Source organism: Carassius gibelio, chromosome B12 (assembly GCF_023724105.1).
Source record: "Carassius gibelio isolate Cgi1373 ecotype wild population from Czech Republic chromosome B12, carGib1.2-hapl.c, whole genome shotgun sequence".
In the NCBI taxonomy this organism is placed as follows: domain Eukaryota; kingdom Metazoa; phylum Chordata; class Actinopteri; order Cypriniformes; family Cyprinidae; genus Carassius; species Carassius gibelio.
In genome coordinates, this window is record NC_068407.1 from 10161935 (window position 1) to 10179509 (window position 17575).

Below are 17575 nucleotides of genomic sequence, written 5' to 3' on the forward strand. Positions count from 1 at the left end.
GTATTAGATAAAGATTTATCTCAAAATGAATCTTATCACACGGGTCATCTGTGGGTTGCTGAGGGCCGGTAGAGATGAAGGAGGATTGATAGTACTTTGATGGATACTCTGCTCTGCTTTATTAGAGGTGAATGCAAATAGCAAGCAGGTTTCCCTTCTGGAGCAAAGCCAATGCTCATTCCCGTGCACTCCACTTCTGGGGAGCTTTTGGGCATATTTATGGCTGCTGTAACTCTGGTTTATATGACAACTATGAAAATGATGTCAAGGTCACGTAGTGCGTCAGCTGTGGAAAGCACGTGGGGACTGTGTATGTGTGTGTGTGCATTGTATGAGAAGTGGCTCATGAATACTGGTGTGAAGGACGCAGGTCTCCTTGAATTTAGTCCTTGGCAGCATTGTTAACTTTTTGAGTTAGAAAATGTGCTAGATTGGGTTTCTTGCAACGAAACCATTTGTTCACGTATCATTAGACATTGAAATGAATATTTGAAATGAATGAATGAGTATTGATTTACAAATATAACACCAACTCATCTTATCAAAGACCTGTTAGAACTTTAGGTTTCTTGCGTATTTTATGCTTAGTCTGCCTTAATGAATGAATACATACTGCATATTTTTGGTAGTATAAAATATATCTTAAATGTATATATGCATGGCTTCCTATACAAAGTTAAACCTTTAAGCATACTCAAGTACACATTTATATGCACAAGAAAATAATAGCATCAAGAGGTATAAAGTTGTAACTCAACATATAAGTTTTCATTTTAAATTTGAAGTTTTTCATTAAATGTTTATATTTTATTTTATTTCAGCTTTATTTTAACAAATAAAAAGTATTATAAATAATTGAAGTACTGTAAGTGAAGGCATTTTAGTCCTTAATGTTCTGATTACAAAACATAATGTTAAACAGAGTTAATTAATTGAATTCCATTTTTCAAATAATTTTTTTAATTATGCCATTAAATAAATTCATTTTGCCATAATTTAAGTAGCAACATTAATTGAGTGATAATGTTGAATGGGACTGTACCAATTTCAGATAACCATGTTCCTTTTTCAGAGAGTGTCTAACCAAACCCTTCTCTTGTTTTTCTTGCCTCTTCAGTGAACAGCCTGGCCCGGTCCAAGTACTGTTGACAGACAATCAGGAAGAGGTCTGGGAGACCAATCAGGATTCTGTGCTTGGCTCACCCTCTCCTCAACACATGAAATCACCCTCCTCTTGTACAAACACCCCATCTCAGCCTTCTAGCCACCAGTCGCTCAATCCCCGGCTTGCCTCTTCTCAGCCACAGCCCCAAGAGCGTGATGAACACAACAGTTGGACCACCCAAAATGAGGACGAATGGGGTGGCATCAGATTATCAGATGTTCTCCAAGCATCAGGCATTCGGATCATGCCCATACGCAAACACCTTGCCATATCCCTGCCCTCTTTGCCCCTTGACTTCTGGGGTGTATTGGGAGAGGACGAAGAGGTCTCCAGCTGTCAGCACCCTCAATCTCCAAATCCTCCTTTGTGGCAGGGCACTGCAGATAGTCCAGACCAGATACCCCAATCCAAAAATCCCAGTCCACCACCCACTCCTGTTGAGGGGAAAGGGCCAGTGCTCCGAAGAGCCCCCATATGGCAACCCCTATGTGCATCTTCCCAGCCCTGCACCAAATCGACCCCTCCAGTTGCTGCCCGTCATTGGTCCTCTTGGAGCCTAGACCGTCCTGATGCTGTTGTCAACCCCTATAACACACCTCCTGATCAGAACCAGCAGACAGGACCTGCCCTCTCTCAACGCACACCTGGAAGACACCTTGCTCCTCACAGTCCCATGAGCACCAGGAAGAAGAACATCCCTAAGTACTCAAACTTCCAGAGCATGGAGTTGGAACCCACAGAGGCTGAGGACCAGGAACTCTCTGAATTGGACTCACTTTACCAGGCTAGTCTGCAGGCTGGCCCGGGTCCTGGCCAAGCCCTGCGTACTACCAGCTCACCTGCTGTTGCGAGACCAGGTAAATTAACATCTTAAATTGTCTCACACTGAGTGTGTTTACATGCCTTTTAAAAGTTCTGATTTAGGCCAGACTACAGGTGCGGTCACATTTATTGTGCCATCGTTTGGCCACTTATCACAGGCGAAATGTAGTGTTTTCTATAGGAACCATTCAATAAGGAATTTTGCATGAAGGCAAAATATTTCCCCACTTAAATTTGGCTTTAGTTTCAAGACGGTCATGTGAATCCCCAGGTATCAGGATGCACACAGTAGCGTAGCGGATGGGCACGCACTGTGAGGTGCCCACCACGTTAACCTCTCCATGCTGGAGTGCGTCGAAAGATGATGATCATGCATTGATGATAGCCGGAGATATTGTCAAAAGCATCAGATGTTGGCAAATTTAAGAGCATTTGGCATTTCCAGTTAATGTAGGCCTGTTACATTCTTATTATTATTAGGTTACTTTTATTATTAAATTTATATTACAATTAATTTCCCCCGCAATAATTTCATAGTGCATCACCGCATAACTGATGCACTGTGAGGATAATAAAAGATCCAGCTATAAGCTTACTCCTCACTGAAAATTATTTTAAAAAGGTTTTTCAAAACAGGTTTATTCAATGTTTCTTTATGGTGCTAAAACCTAAAGATTTCAGAGTTTGAAACCCTGTGCAACTGATACTCAACTGCCATTGGCTCATCTGCGTTCAAGGGGAGGGGCTTATCAGTAGGTCAATTTGAAGTTTTAAGCTTAAGTTTTAAGTTAGAAGCTTTAAAGTTGTATGCTCGCATCCAAATATACATTTACGTATTTTCATGTAAACTTGGATAGACATCTGAACACTGTAACACTACTACACAAAAATGTAACTATAAATATAAATATTGTAAAATGTTTTTGTTTATGAGGCGTAATACAGTTAACAAATTGAACCATGCATTGAGAAAATTTCATTGTTGTCAATCCTGATTTTTTCGGACAGTACCTCCTGCTGCACGAAAGCTGCTCACTGGAGTCGGACGCTCTCGGACCCCCACGGCTGAACTTGAGAGAACCGCTTATGGACCACCAGGTTGTTGCAGCCCTACTGGATACATGAACATGGTAAAATATATGGTGTTGCATTCCTTATATAGTCTGATTTTAAAGCTCTCTCAAAGATTTATTGTTCAAATTGGTATTGGCATTGGTATTTTCTTTCTCTGCATTTTTCATCATAGGGTTTAATGCCATATCCTTCAGACTTGTCCACAACTACCTAATATAATGATTTTGTCTATATGACAAATAGGTGAGCTTGATTTCACGAAGTACAAAATGTTCCTGGATCAACATCCTTGTTGATCCTGGAACAACATTAAAAATCAACCAAGCAGAATCGAGGGATAAGCTTTCAAGAAATTTCAGTTTTAGGCTTACATTCAGATCCAGAAACATGTCTTGGGAAAATCACAGCGACCATGACAAGTCTTGGATTGCAGTTCTTTTGGAACTATGCACCTGTCGGTCATTGCCAATGTCACTTCTAGTTTAGTTCACCCTGCAGAACTTGTATTACATTGCTGGATATTTAACCTGCTAAACGTCTCTCGGCTATCTGTTGGTATTTTAGATTGCATCTTAAAAAAAACAAAGCAATCATCACTCACATGAACAATCGCTGATTTGCTTCTGATTTCAGTTTTAGTCTCCACTTATAGTCAGTGAGAGAAAAATCAGGGCTAAAACTTTGTAGCATGCAGGCTTCATTAGATGTTACCTGCCATTAGTCTAAATAATCTAGGTTATATTTACTTAATTTGTTTGTTTATTCTTTGCTGGTTCTTTAATAAGGGATGGCTGTCTTTTTGTTGTTTTTTTTTTTTTTTTTTGTTATGGCTGGTTCTTTCCACATCATAGCTTGTTTTTCATACAGCGCACAATCTGCTAGCGCATGTTGATTTTGTTTGGGTGTTGTGTCTGGTTTCCTCCAGACTTTGTTTTTTGCTGCAGTAACTTTGTTCTCTGTAGCCCCTGTCAGTGGCCCATCAAGAGCCTCAGTCAGGAGAGGAAGAACAATATGATGCGGATCACCTGCGCCGTATTGCTCGCAGCCTGAGTGGAACGGTCATTGGCCGTCGCCATAACCGTCTTGCCGTCTCCCGAAGCTTTGTAAGTATCAAACACATATTTCTCAATTACACTAAAAGTAACTCTTACTATCTTATTTAATCTAAGGAGCTAGCTAATGGATAAAATATTAGTGAAATAGTGTGACTAATGACTACTAGCTTTCAAGAGTCTGCTAGAGGGGCCAAAGGAGGAGGTAGGAATCAGATATCTGCCTTAGAAACCCGATAAGAGTGCTGTCACCTAATCAGAAGAGTGCTAACACACAGCTACTGCCACTTCAGCCTGGTGTGTGTGTGCTGCCTGTCCTTGTCAATCATTGCTAAGCTTTATGTCATTTGACGTACACTCTGCATTTACTACAGTTATTTTCATAGCAGATGCTGTCCATCAAATCTATTTGGTGTGCATAGAGTGTTGTTTTGGCATTCATTCATTTTTAATATATAATGTATGCCAGGAATATACGAATGCATAACTGTATTGTCACATGACATCCACGTGCACCATTACAGGCAAGGACACTCAAATACACATGCACAGCTTCTCATTGTCTTACTGAGTCATACTGCCATCCTGTGTCCACATGCTTTAGCTTCACTACATTTGAAAAGAGGCCCGGTGTCTCATTTATAAAGACATGCATATTGTCATCTTCCCAAATGCATTCATATGTACTTTAAAATGTTCCCTAATCCTACTTGCTTTATTAAAGTCTTCTGTACATAAGTGAGAGTATATGAAAAAAGGTAATGCAACAAATTTAGTCACTAGATTCTAGTTTCTGGCCATACTGTATATGTATATTTGTAATTCATTATCCTGTCAGTGATCCATTTTTATTATTATTTTTTTTACTCATCTTATTTACATATACATTATTTTTCAGACCATGTTCCCATTAAACCTTTTAAACTCATTAAACCATTAAACTCTGAAATGTGGTTTAACCACACCGTAGAGTGTAAAGTTGCAAATAAATAGCAAATAACAGCACTTTTTTTTGCACTATTCAGCAGTCCACAGTTCTGCCATTTATGATGTTGTGTTCTTAATAATTTAATTAATAATTACTTAATAATTTAACTTTTTTTATAATAGTATTTTGTAATAGTACAATAATAGTATTTTAGTATATTATTGTGCATGTAATTGTGGTTACTCATTTCATTCATTTATCCACTCACTGACTTGCTCTTGCATCACTGGAAATGATTAGAAAATTATGTCAGTGTGCACTGGCATAACAGTGCATGATCATAAACATAGCTTGTGTATGGCTGCTTTTTACTTGCAGTTTGTGTAAGAACATTTTCACATCAGTTTCTGATTTTAAAGAGAGAGTTAGCCCAAAAATGAAAATTATGATCGTGTATTCACCCTCACTTCAGTCCTAACCTGTATGATTTTTTTTTCTTCTGCTGAACACACAAGAAGATATTATCAAGAGTGTTTTAACTGTTTTGGTCTATAAAAGGGATGTCAAACTCAATTATTGGAGGGCCGGAGCTCTGCAGAGTTTTGTTCTAACCCTGCTTCAACACACAAGCCAAGTCATAAACAAAAATTGTTCTGTTCCACAGAATAAAAAAAAATCATTCAGGTTTGAAACCATAAGACAGCAAGTAAATGATGACAAAGTGCTCATTTTTGGGTAAACTATCCCTTTAATAAATCTCAATTTGTTCCTCAATTTTGACTTGGGATCAAATCTGATCTTATGTGCATTTTATAAATGAGGCCCTTGATTCTTTTCGTGCCTTACTTTTGTGCTCCCCATCTCTTCCCTTCTCTCCATCCTTCCCCTCTCTTATCCTCTTTTTCTCTCTTTTGACTGAATGCACTTGTTTTTCCTTGGCCTTGTGCATTTCAATGTATGTGGGTGTTGTGTGTGTACCTACTGTAGCTGGGGGACTCCGGGGTTAAGTCATATCACAACTCCATGTACTCACCTAGTTGCCTTCAGTATCCATTGTCTCATTCAGACTTCCATCTGCTCCAACCCAGCTATCTTCATCTCCTTCCATCATCCTCACCCCCATCTCAGCAGCCTGGGCCTTCCAGAGGGGCCCCAGGTAAAGCTCACTCTCGTTTTCCACATTCATAACCACCTCATCCATTCAAAGGACCATTTCCCTCTTGTTCCGCATTCATGTTTCTGCCATTGCATCGCAATTGAGTCCAGGTGCCAGTGGTCCCCCTACTAAACAGTCTGCTTTTGCTTCATTTTCGTTTCCTGCTGTTGAAGGAGCTCCTCTTTCGTTGTTGCTTTTTTTCTTTGATTGGTCTGGTTCCTGTCCTTCACACTCCATCCTACCCCATTGCAGGATGTCTCCAGAGGTTCTCCGAGTTTCTGGCTGTGTTTGACCGGTGTCAAGCTCTCTCCAGTGGGAAGCACTACGGTCCAACAGTGAGGTGTATTGGAAGACATCCTCTCTAAAGCTCTCACCCAACCAGTTGGATTTGGACCAGGTCCTCCAGCCCTGGAACATTTCCACACATTGTTCCCTTGGATGACCCCTCTGCACACCCCATCCCATTCTCATCACAGTTTCCTGGAGAACTGTAAGGAGCACTTCCAGAGACCTGATGCCATGCTCAATCACCCTGCACTCTGTATTGTTCCTGGGATGATGTCCTTAAGATATCCTGCTATAGTTGGTAAATCTTTCCATGCAGAAGCCCCTGAAGCTCGATCCACAGCATGACGGAAAGAGACACCAAAACCAACTTTTTTACATTTATTTACGAGCACTGGGATGGTGTGATTCTTTGGGGCTGATGTTGTGTGTGTGTGTGTGTGTGTCTAACCTATAGTCAGACTTGCATCATGCAATGAAAGGAGCGTGGGGTCTAGATTTGGACTCCCGCAGTGAGCCATCCAACCCAGAGCACTTAACTTAATTAACCCCATAATTCAATTAATTGCAGAGGAGAAGCATACGGTACCTCCTTGCTGCACTAGACAGTAAATGTGTGTTTGTGTGTATGCGTGTGTGCATGTGTTGGGTGGTAAAAGGGGAGGGGCTTATTGTAACCCTGCCCTCATTTATACTACAGGCCAGAAGTTTGGAATGATTAAGATTTTTAAAATATTTTTATTAAGATGTCTCAAGTGATCAAAAATACAGTAAAAACTGTAAAATTGTCAATTATTATTACAATTTAAAGCAATGTTTTTCATTTAAATATATTTCAAATGAAATATTTAGCAGCTTGACAGTTTTTAACATTGATTATAATGGTATTAATAAATGTTTCTTGAGCACCAAATCAGCATTAGAACAATTTCTGAAGGATCATGTGACATTGAAGACTGGAGTAATGGAATAAATGACACTTTAAAATATATCTAAATATAAAACAGTAATTTTAAACTGTAATAATATTTAATCAAATAAATGTAGCATTAGTGAGCTTACGAGATATTAGAAAAGTTTAATTATTCCAAACTTTTGACCGATAGGGTATTAAAAACCATTCTTTACCCTTCCTCCTTGCCTGTTTCACAGATACAAATTCTCAGCAAACCAGTGTCCCAGAATCGTCATGGCTTTGCTGAACATTTTTCCCCGAACAACTCTCCTGCGAACGTTTTTTGGTAGCGGGATGGGTTAATTTCATGTACATGTAGATGCTAAGTACTTCAACCTGTACTAAGTGAATCAAGATGTTTTGTACGGTGTCATCTCTCAGCTCTGGTGCTTTTTGTCAGAGCAGGCATGTAAATCTGCGGCCCTGGCGCTGAGCGTGGAATGAGACTGTCTCTTCTAACCTTTTTCCTCCTATTTCTCTGATACGGGCATTCCCTGTAGCACACAGCTGTTTTGTGTCTCGTGTTACAGGCAAAGACTGTGTACCTGTTTGACTGAACATACACTAACAAATGAATTTATTGTTAATAAAAAAACTACAACATCTTAAGAAATATACAGAAGAATGGAGAAACTACGTAATGACGTTATGGAATGTTAATCAATTCTAGTGGTAATAATTATTATCTGCATTAAGACAAGTATAGTACACTTCAGAAGTGTAAAGCTGGAGAAAAACTGCTATTTTAATTCCATTGACAGTTCTCCCATTTATACAGGGAGATATGCCAAGTTAAGCTTCCTTTAGATTGTTTATTTTATTTTATGATTCAAATTATAATTTTGTTTTAACTTGCAGTGACACTGAAACCACAGTAAGAGTCTGGCACATGATGGATCTTCAGGCCTGTAATATTTGAGGGGTTTCATCCCATTCGATTTTTGTAGAATCTATATTATTTCTAGATTTTACTTTAATCAACACAGCTGAAGAATGTTCGGCCCTGGTAGCATAGATAGCCTGAAATTTGGACAGTATTATGTATATGGGGCCTTGAGCAAGGGATGCTTTCATACTTTTATTCAAATAAACGTAAAAGGATTTGTGAGATATATTAACGATACTCTGATACTGATCAACAGATGTTTGTATCACAATATAATATGATTAATGCAGTATTTAACTTTTCTTTCTTATCATATTTTGCTGTGATATGTATAATTTTTTTCATTAAAAGCCTTTGAGTGCGTAAATTAAAAATTATTATAAATGAAATAACGTACAGAGATCTAGATATTATTTAACTTTGTCTTAACCAAAGATTGGCTCTAACACAAAGAAAATGTTTTTTTTTTTTCATTTATTAATCTCTTCTTTCATTCAAAGATTTTTGAGAATGTAGCAAAGGTGGTATATGAGTATGCTATGCAAAATGCTCTCTCCTGAACTACCAGCAAAGAGTCAGACTGGGACAAAATCAAATACTTTTTCTTTTTTCCTATATACTAAGGAAGAAAATGATTTCCTGCTGAATTGTTGAATCTTTACTTATTAATGTCTGTACAGTTAACAGCCTTTGAATGCGCATTGTAGCTGGTGGGAGGAGGATTTCTCAAAACTGAAATGGCATTTCAAAGTTTTCCATTGGGGACTCATTTGTAAATGCTTGAGGCTGAGTGAACTTGTATTTTTGCAATAAAGTTATTACCAACGCACTCCAGCAGGGGCGCTGCACAAACGCCTACACAGTGTTTGAGTGTGTGTTTTTTTATGAGTTTTTGTTTTATGATAAAGTTTATATAAAATGGTATTTTAATGCCATTATCATTGACAGTGATTAATAAACTTTGAGCTAATTTTATAACATATAATCTGCATCATGCCAGCTAAATTGCTGTGTTTACAGTATAAGAGTTACTAAAGAAGGAAAGGAAATTGACTGTTGAGAGGGTATATCAGCATCTCCATGTGGCTTTGGCTGCTCATTGCAGCTATCAATGGCAGATTCCTCCTTAATCAGTATATGATGATCTTCAAGGAAAACTTCTGCTTAATTAAAATAGGCATAGACTAAAATGTCCAAAAAGCATTTGTCATGCTTAAGTTTCTGTAGTGTAGTGCTTTGGGAATGCAGAAAAAACCTGTACCAGAGCCACAATGGCCACCACGTAGACCTTCAGGATGCAGGAACTCCAGAACTGTACCAACCAGGAAAAGTTTCCACCTCAAGGCGTACAGTTTCCTCGTGGAGGGAGCTCTGGATTGGAGGATGGTCTCAGTGACCATGGTGGAGAGACTGAAAGCTATGAGCTGTGCCCCCTCAGTGGCCACACCCATAGCTTCCAATCCCAAGCAGGGGCGCGACCTCCGCCTGTGAGAGGAGATCTCAGGCTATTAGGTCTGAGGACCATACCCAGCCCAGCCAGAACGGGGCTACTAACAGCAGACAGACCCCATCCTGGCACACTCTCTTCAGAACTCCCAAGATCAGACCAATCAAGGGAAAGGCATACAGACAAAGCTTCTGCCACACGTGTAACATGGCATCCAGCCCCAATGGAGCTGGCTGAATCAGAGAGAGAACCAGAGGTGACAGTGCAAAGTCTCACGAGTCGCAAACATGTACATCTGAGTCTGACAAAAATTCTCTATAGCTGCTTCACCACCTCGGTGTGAAGCCTCCAATCCCTGGGCCTCAGCCTTGACAGGATGTCTGCTCCCATATTGTGATGCCCAGGAATGTGAACTGGTCTCAGCGAGAGTAGTTTGCCCTGGCACCACGCAAGGATCTGGTACGCTAGTTTGTACATTGATATAAAAGAACACCGATGTGTTGTCGGTGTGCCTCAACACATGGTGATCTCTTAGGTCTGGGAGAAAGCTTTTTAGTGCTCAAAGCATGGTTGGCATCTCCAAGCAGTTTATATGCCATCTCAGATGGCTAACTTTTCAGACACCATGGGAAGGGTGGACACTCATGTCTCTCTCCACATGTGTAATGCAAGTAGGCACCTCTGCATGACCTTGAGCATGCGAAACAGGTTTCCCCTTGGGGAGAACCCCTTGGTCTTGAGCCACCACCGAGGAGTCTCATGTACAGCAGGCCAAGAGTTATCACGTTGGACGCAGCTGCCATCAGACTCAGCAGTCTGGAACTGCTTGACAGTGAGTGACCGGCCTTCTCTGACTCTCACGGATCGACCTGATCCGAGCAGGAGACATATGTGTCTGCATTGTGGTCGAATCCCACTCCATGCCCAGATAAGTAGTACTCTGTACAGGAGAAGGCACACTTTTCTTACCGTTAAGTCTTAACCCGAGCTTTTTCGTGTGAGCGAGAACAACATCTCGATGCAGAACCACTATCCACTCTGATTGAGCTAATATCAACCAATCGTTGATGTGATATAGTTGTGAAAGTGTGGGGTGAGAGTGCAAGGCCAAAGGAAGAACCAGTATTAATAGGCTTTATCCCCCAAAAGCAAATCTCAGGAGCTTCCTGTGATTGGGAAGGATAAATATAAATGTGCATCTTTTTGATTGATCGTGACACACCAGTCCTCGGAATTGGTCTGACACACAACCAGTTAGAGTGCAAGCATTTTGAATTTCAGTCCCCTGACTGAGCGGTTCAAAAGATGCAGATCTAAAATAGGAAGCAACCCTTTATCCTTCCTTGGAACAGTGAAGTACCAGATGTAGGACTCAGACCCTGCTACATGAGGAGGGTCCGCCTCAATGGCCTCTGTCCTCAGAGAGTGTCTACTTCTGTTTCATTCAATGGTGGGAAAGGCCCCGTTGAATTGAGGTGGAGGAGAACTGAAACGGATTCTGTGGCCTCTCACTATAGTGTGGAGGACCCACTGAGACACGTTTGGCAGTAGTTTTCAAGCTGCTAAATTGTCTACTAAGAGAATTAGCCTCTCAAAACTGATCTCTGGTGTGATCAGAGCAGTTAGCTCGGTGCCCTAAAGTGTCACATTGGCAGGAGACTGAACTAGCTGCTCTGGAAACCTCAGTGGAAGTTGCAAGCCTCTTAGCAACTCTACGTTTCCGGGTGGTAACTGAGAGAAGCGCTTGCTAGAGATCACTGCACCCTGGACAACACAGCAGGGTTGGCAGACGTTCTTTCCCCAAAGGGGCCTGCCCTCTGAGGTCCTGAGCCAAAGCATCAGGACTCTCATAGCAGAAGTCTCTTATTAAAAACAACGGTCCTCATACCCATGTCGTCTGCAAGGAAGACTAGACCAGAGCCTGCTCGGGGTAAGACCCAATGAAGCACACTTAGCAGGTCCTCCCACACTGCCATGTGACCTCCTAAGAGAAGTGTTCGCCAGAGACCGATGCGCCCTGCAAAACTGGCAGGGTTGGCAGACCTATCTCTTGAGGTAACTGAGGAGAGACGGGCACCATTTAATGCGGTGTACAACATTCTTCCCCAGAGGGAACTGGCCCTCAAAAAGTCCTAGGCCTTAGGCATCCAGACATTTACGACAAAGACTATCCAGCGAGAATGATGGTCCGCAGAACCTCAGAGGAAGAGAGGTAAACACGTGCTCGTACTCGAGAACTTTTTATCCCAAGAGCCCCTGTATATCTAACTTCTCATAGCCAGATAAATAGTTAATTTTATTCCTTACAATTAAATGTTGTCAAACAACCAGACGAGTAAACACGGTCTGGTGTAGAAAGATTCACATCAAAAAATGAAATGATTTAATATACATGTTGCCTCGGCAGCACGCGAGCCACTCAGTCACACAAACAACATCAATCTCCTCAGAGAAAGATGGACACAGCAGCGAACTCAAAAAAAAAAAAAAAACGAGTGAATTATGTTCAGGGAACATTCACAGAATATGTCCAGTGAAATTGTTGTCATCTCATTAAATTAGCATGAATTTTACGCATCAGTACATTTAACTTAATTTAAGTTTAAATAAATCAGTTTTAATGCATGGAAATGTGTGTAATAATTTTATTAAGTTAGACAAACAAGCTATTTTTTTGAGTGTGGTTCTGTCTTTTTGACTCACATTGGCTTTTTAACCCACATTGTCTGACACAAAACAAGCACTGAAAATATTTATTCTGCATTTATGGCAAAAGTGCATGTTTTTAAACTTTTTAATAACAGAAACTGATATATTAAACTGTGCTTATGGTCCCTTCCCTAGACCCCTGAAAACCACTGATTTAGAAGGTCTTTATTGACTTACTGATTTCATCTTTCATGTTTTAAAGGATTAGGTTGTAGAAGAAGTTTAAAATATATATCTTTTTGGGGTGATTGCCTCTGTACCAGAATGAAAGTGTCCTCACAGTACCTGAAGTATTCTTGGAACTACACTGTAACAGATGAGAGAGGTGATGACCACAACTTCCGTTTGTTTAGACAGTTTCCTCCACAAGGTGTCAGTATAGATAGTCTTTAAATGTATCTTTTTTTTTTTTTTTTTTTTTATTATTTACTCTCCTTTCAGCAGTGGTTTTTATGATGTAAATGTATACAGAAATTATGTTCTTAGAAATTGAATCCAGTGAAGGACACACCTGCAGTTATTCTGTAGTTCCTTGTGTTAAAATTATGATCTATTTATGCAGAAAGACTTGTGTTCCTGGAATGCTTTTTTTTTTTTTTTTTTTTTTACAAGAAGTGCTCAATGGTTTTCAACCCTGAAAAGAATGGTAAATTGCACATTTCTTTTTAGTTCAACTGACAGTGATAGAAAATGAAATATTTGCAGATCCTCAAATAAACTGTTTCACGCACTGCAGCATTTCTGGATATGGCTCAGGAAAACAAAGCTTTTCATTATTGTGCAAGCGTTGCTGTTTTGAGATGCCCTTTCCAATGTTGCCAGAGGGAAATAGATGAACCCAAATGTTCTTATGTTATTTAGTTTTTCAGCAAAGAGGCATTCCTGATTAATGGAAATAAGAAAACAAAAACATTAAAGTCTATCCATTTTTTTCTGATTATTAAAAAACAATTATCGTCAAACAGAGCAGTGGTTCAAACAATATCCTTGATTGAGATAAGGATTGCTTTTGTGACTACACATGTACAACATCCTTTGTTTCATAAACAGAATGCTTCAGCAGTTGACTTGGAGTCAATGACGCAGACAAAAAGACAGATGAGTGAAGAAAAATCATTAATCATTTCAAGTGATTTGTCTTTGGCTGATGTTATCATGATTTCTCAATATGGAATATGATGAAAATTTTGAGAATTTTGCTATTGAAAATGTCACATTTTAATTTAATTCTGCTCAAAGGAATGAAATGACTTCAATAAAGATGTTCATTTTGCTTAAAACAAGATCCAAGTCAGAATCAAGGATGCAAGTAAACGTCTTTATACAATATGTAATGCGAAGTTGTTCATTTTTATAATTAACAAAATATGAATTAGACCTGGGGTTCGTCTCAATCAGCTTCATTGCTCCCATGCTCATGAATCAGTAGATTGTGTATACAAATTCGGTCACTGGTAAGTTTCCTGACTCACTGCATGTTGGTACAGCTATCAATCGAATTCCAGTGACATGATTACATACAACATCAACAGACAACATAGTAGAATGTTGTCACTGAAATTATTAAACAGCAGGCAATCAATGAGGTCATACAAATGTTTATTTTACTTTTTTATTCTCTTTAAACAAATTGTTCTGTTACATGTTCTTACAACATTTCAGCCGAATATTAATTATAAATGTTAATTATACTGAACAAAATTATAAACTTTTGTTTTTTGCTCCCATTTTTCATGAGCTGAACTCAAAGATCTAAGACTTTTTCTATGTACACAAAAGGCCAATTTCTTTCGAATATTGTTCACAAATGTGTCTAAATCTGTTAGTGAGCACTTCTCCTTTGCCGAGATAATCCATCCACCTCACAGGTGTGGCATATCAAGATGCTGATTAGACAGCATGATTATTGCACAGGTGTGCCTTATTCTGTCCACAGTAAAAGCCCACTCTAAAATGTATTTGGGGGATTGTGCAATTGCCATGCTGACTGCAGGAATGTTCATCAGAGCTGTTGCCCATGAATTGAATGTTCATTTCTCTACCATAAATGTCTCCAAAGGCGTTTCAAAGAATTTGGCAGTAAATTCAACCGGCCTCACAACCGCAGACCACATCTAACCACACCAGCCCAGGACCTCCACATCCTGCATCTTCACCTCCAAGATCTTCTGAGATCAACCACCCGGGCAGCTGCTGCAACAATCAGTTTGCATAACCAAAGAATTTCTGCACAAACTGTCAGAAACCATCTCAGGGAAGCTCATCTGCATGCTCTTCATCCTCATCAGGGTCTCGACCTGACTGCAGTTCATCGTCATAACCAACTTGAGTGTGCAGATGCTCACATTCAATGTTGTCTAGCTCTTTGGAGAAGTGTTCTCTTCACAGAGGAATCCTGGTTTTCACTGTACAGTGCAGATGGCAGTGAGCATGTATGGCGTCGTGTGGGTGAGCTGTTTGCTGAAGACAACGTTGTAGATCGTGTGACCCATGGTGGCAGTGGGGTTATAGTATGGGCAGATGTATGGTATGGACAACAAATGCAGGTGCATTTTTTTGATGGCATTTTGAATACACAGAGATACCATGATGAGATCCTGAGGCCCATTGTTATGCCATTCATCCCCGACCATCACCTCATGTTGCAGCATGTCAATGCATGGCCTCATGTTGCAAGGATCTGTACACAATTCCTGAAAACATCCCAGTTCTTGCATGGCCAGCAAACTCACCGGACATGTCACCCATTGAGCATGTTTGGGATGCTCTGGATCGGCATATACGACAACATGTTCCAGTTTTGCCAATATTCAGCAGCTTCGCACAGCCATTGAAGAGAAGAGGACCAACATTACACAGGCCACAATCAACACCCTGATCAACTGATTGCACGCATTGCATAGGTCAAATGGTGGTCACACCAGATAATGACTGGTTTTTGGACCACTCTGGACCCCCCAATACAGTTAAACTGCACATTTTAGAGTGGTCTTTTACTGTGGCCAGCCTTAGGCTCACCTGTGCAATAATCATGCTGTCTAATCAGAATCTTGATATGCCACTCCTGTGAGGTGGACGGATTATTTTGGCAAAGGAGAAGTGCTCACTAACACCGACTTAGAAGATTTGTGAACAATATTTGAGAGAAATAGGCCTTTTTTTGTACATAGAAAAAATCTTAGATCTTTGAGTTCAGCTTATGAGTTCATGTCTATGTTGAAACGGCTTGTCTTTTCAAATCTTCTACCGCATGTGATTATATTTATAAATTGGCTCATGTGGTTTATGTTTTGCACTTTAAAAATGTGACGTTATTTCCAGTAATGGAGCATAGTGAGCGTCGATGCTCCATAGATTTTGTGGTGCATTGTGGGATTTCAGCCCTTAAAATCTCCAACTTCCTGACCAGTGCCCTTACTACTGAACAAGGGAGCTGATTGAGATGCACCCCTGGTGTTTGAATTCTTTCAGATCAACTGCCTTAAGGCAAAACATTAGGCCTACTGGTGAATAAAAACATATAGCCTACCTAACAGAAGGCTGTGAACCGGTTCAAGGAACAAAAGCGAAAATTACAACTACATTTTGACAGAACCAGAAACCGAAACAAAATAAAACTGTATACTTCCTAACAGAATCGAAAATTTCAAATGGCTATTAACCGGTTAATAACGTTGTTTTATCGTTCCATTTAAAATTAATTTTAGAGACAGCAGAAATTAATTTTCTTTATTTTGCAAGTTTTAGAGTTTGATGTTTTGCTTCTACCTGTATAACCAACCAGTATTGGTATGAGTCGTAAGTCATTTTGCGACATTGCAGCCTCCTCATTATCAAAATAAAATGCACTTAAAGAAACATAAAAAGTTGCACCTCACCATCTGTTGCATTCAGCGTGACCACCTCCTCACTGTGCTGATATTGCCAATTTGAAAGATGATGTAGATGCGAGTGAAGTACAAAGCCTATTGCATAATAAATAATATTTATTTATCAATATAATGGAAACATTTGGATTGGTACCAATCGAGGTAGGCATCAGTTTCACCTTAAATTAATTTGTTTTTGGATTGACATTTTTACATCCTAAATAAATAGCCTTAAAGGGTCAGTTCATCGAAAAATGAAAATTATGTCATTAATGACTCACCCTCGTGTTGTTCCAAACCCGTAAGACCTCCGTTTATCTTCGGAACACTGTTTAAGATATTTTAGATTTAGTCCGAGAGCTTTCTGTTAGAATTTTTTGAAGCATCGAAAATACATTTTGGTCCAAAAATAGCAAAAACTACGACTTTATTCAGCATTGTCTTCTCTTCCAGTCTGTTGTGAGCGAGTTCAAATCACTGAAAATTAATGATATCCGGTTTGCGAACGAATCACTCGATGTAACCGGATCTTCCTGAAACAGTGCACCAAATCGAACTGAATCGTTTGAAACAGTTCGCGTCTCCAATAAGCATTAATCCACAAATGACTTAAGTTGTTAACTTTTTTAATGTGGCTGACACTCCCTCTGAGTTAAAACAAACCAATATCCTTGAGTAATTCATTTACTCCAACAGTACACCGACTGAACTGCTTTGAAGAGAGAGATGAAGATGAACACCAAGCCGATAATGAACGAACGGTTGACCTTTTACAGTGCTTGAATGTTGTTGTCTTTTACTACTTTAACTAAATGTTAAATCATACTCAGAAAGTATAACTGAAATTGCATTTATTACCAGATGATTATTTAAAACAATTCAAAATGCACCTGCAGGCTATTTTTCCAGTCATATATTTGGTCTTTTTTTTTTTCTTTTTTTATGTGTACAAATCTTTGCCTCGTCTTGTCTCGTGAACACAATCTCATGTCTCGTCTCGAGTTAAGTGTCGGCGTTAATGATAATCAAACAACAAAAGACAAGGAGAAAATAATTCACTATTCTTGACAGAACAGCATTTGTACCTTTTATAAGAATTTATATAGTGAAAATTGAGCCCAACCATCAAATTCACATTTATGCAACCAATAAATAAATTACTACAAGAGCACAAAATTGTTTACAAAAGCACATATTTCTTCATTGATCTAGTTACTTGATTCTGCT

The 17575-nt window shown here is 39.4% G+C and overlaps 1 protein-coding gene across 1 annotated transcript in view; it reads left to right on the forward strand.

Annotated features, from left to right (window-relative positions):
- Positions 1–17575, forward strand: part of LOC127969197 (inactive ubiquitin carboxyl-terminal hydrolase 54) — a 161490-nt gene that overhangs the window by 81464 nt on the left and 62451 nt on the right. Inside the window, exons 17-19 of the mRNA XM_052570998.1 lie at positions 1118–2022; positions 2996–3117; positions 4024–4164. Of these exons, the coding sequence (XP_052426958.1) occupies positions 1118–2022; positions 2996–3117; positions 4024–4164 (1168 nt within the window). The remainder of the gene's footprint in view (positions 1–1117; positions 2023–2995; positions 3118–4023; positions 4165–17575) is intronic.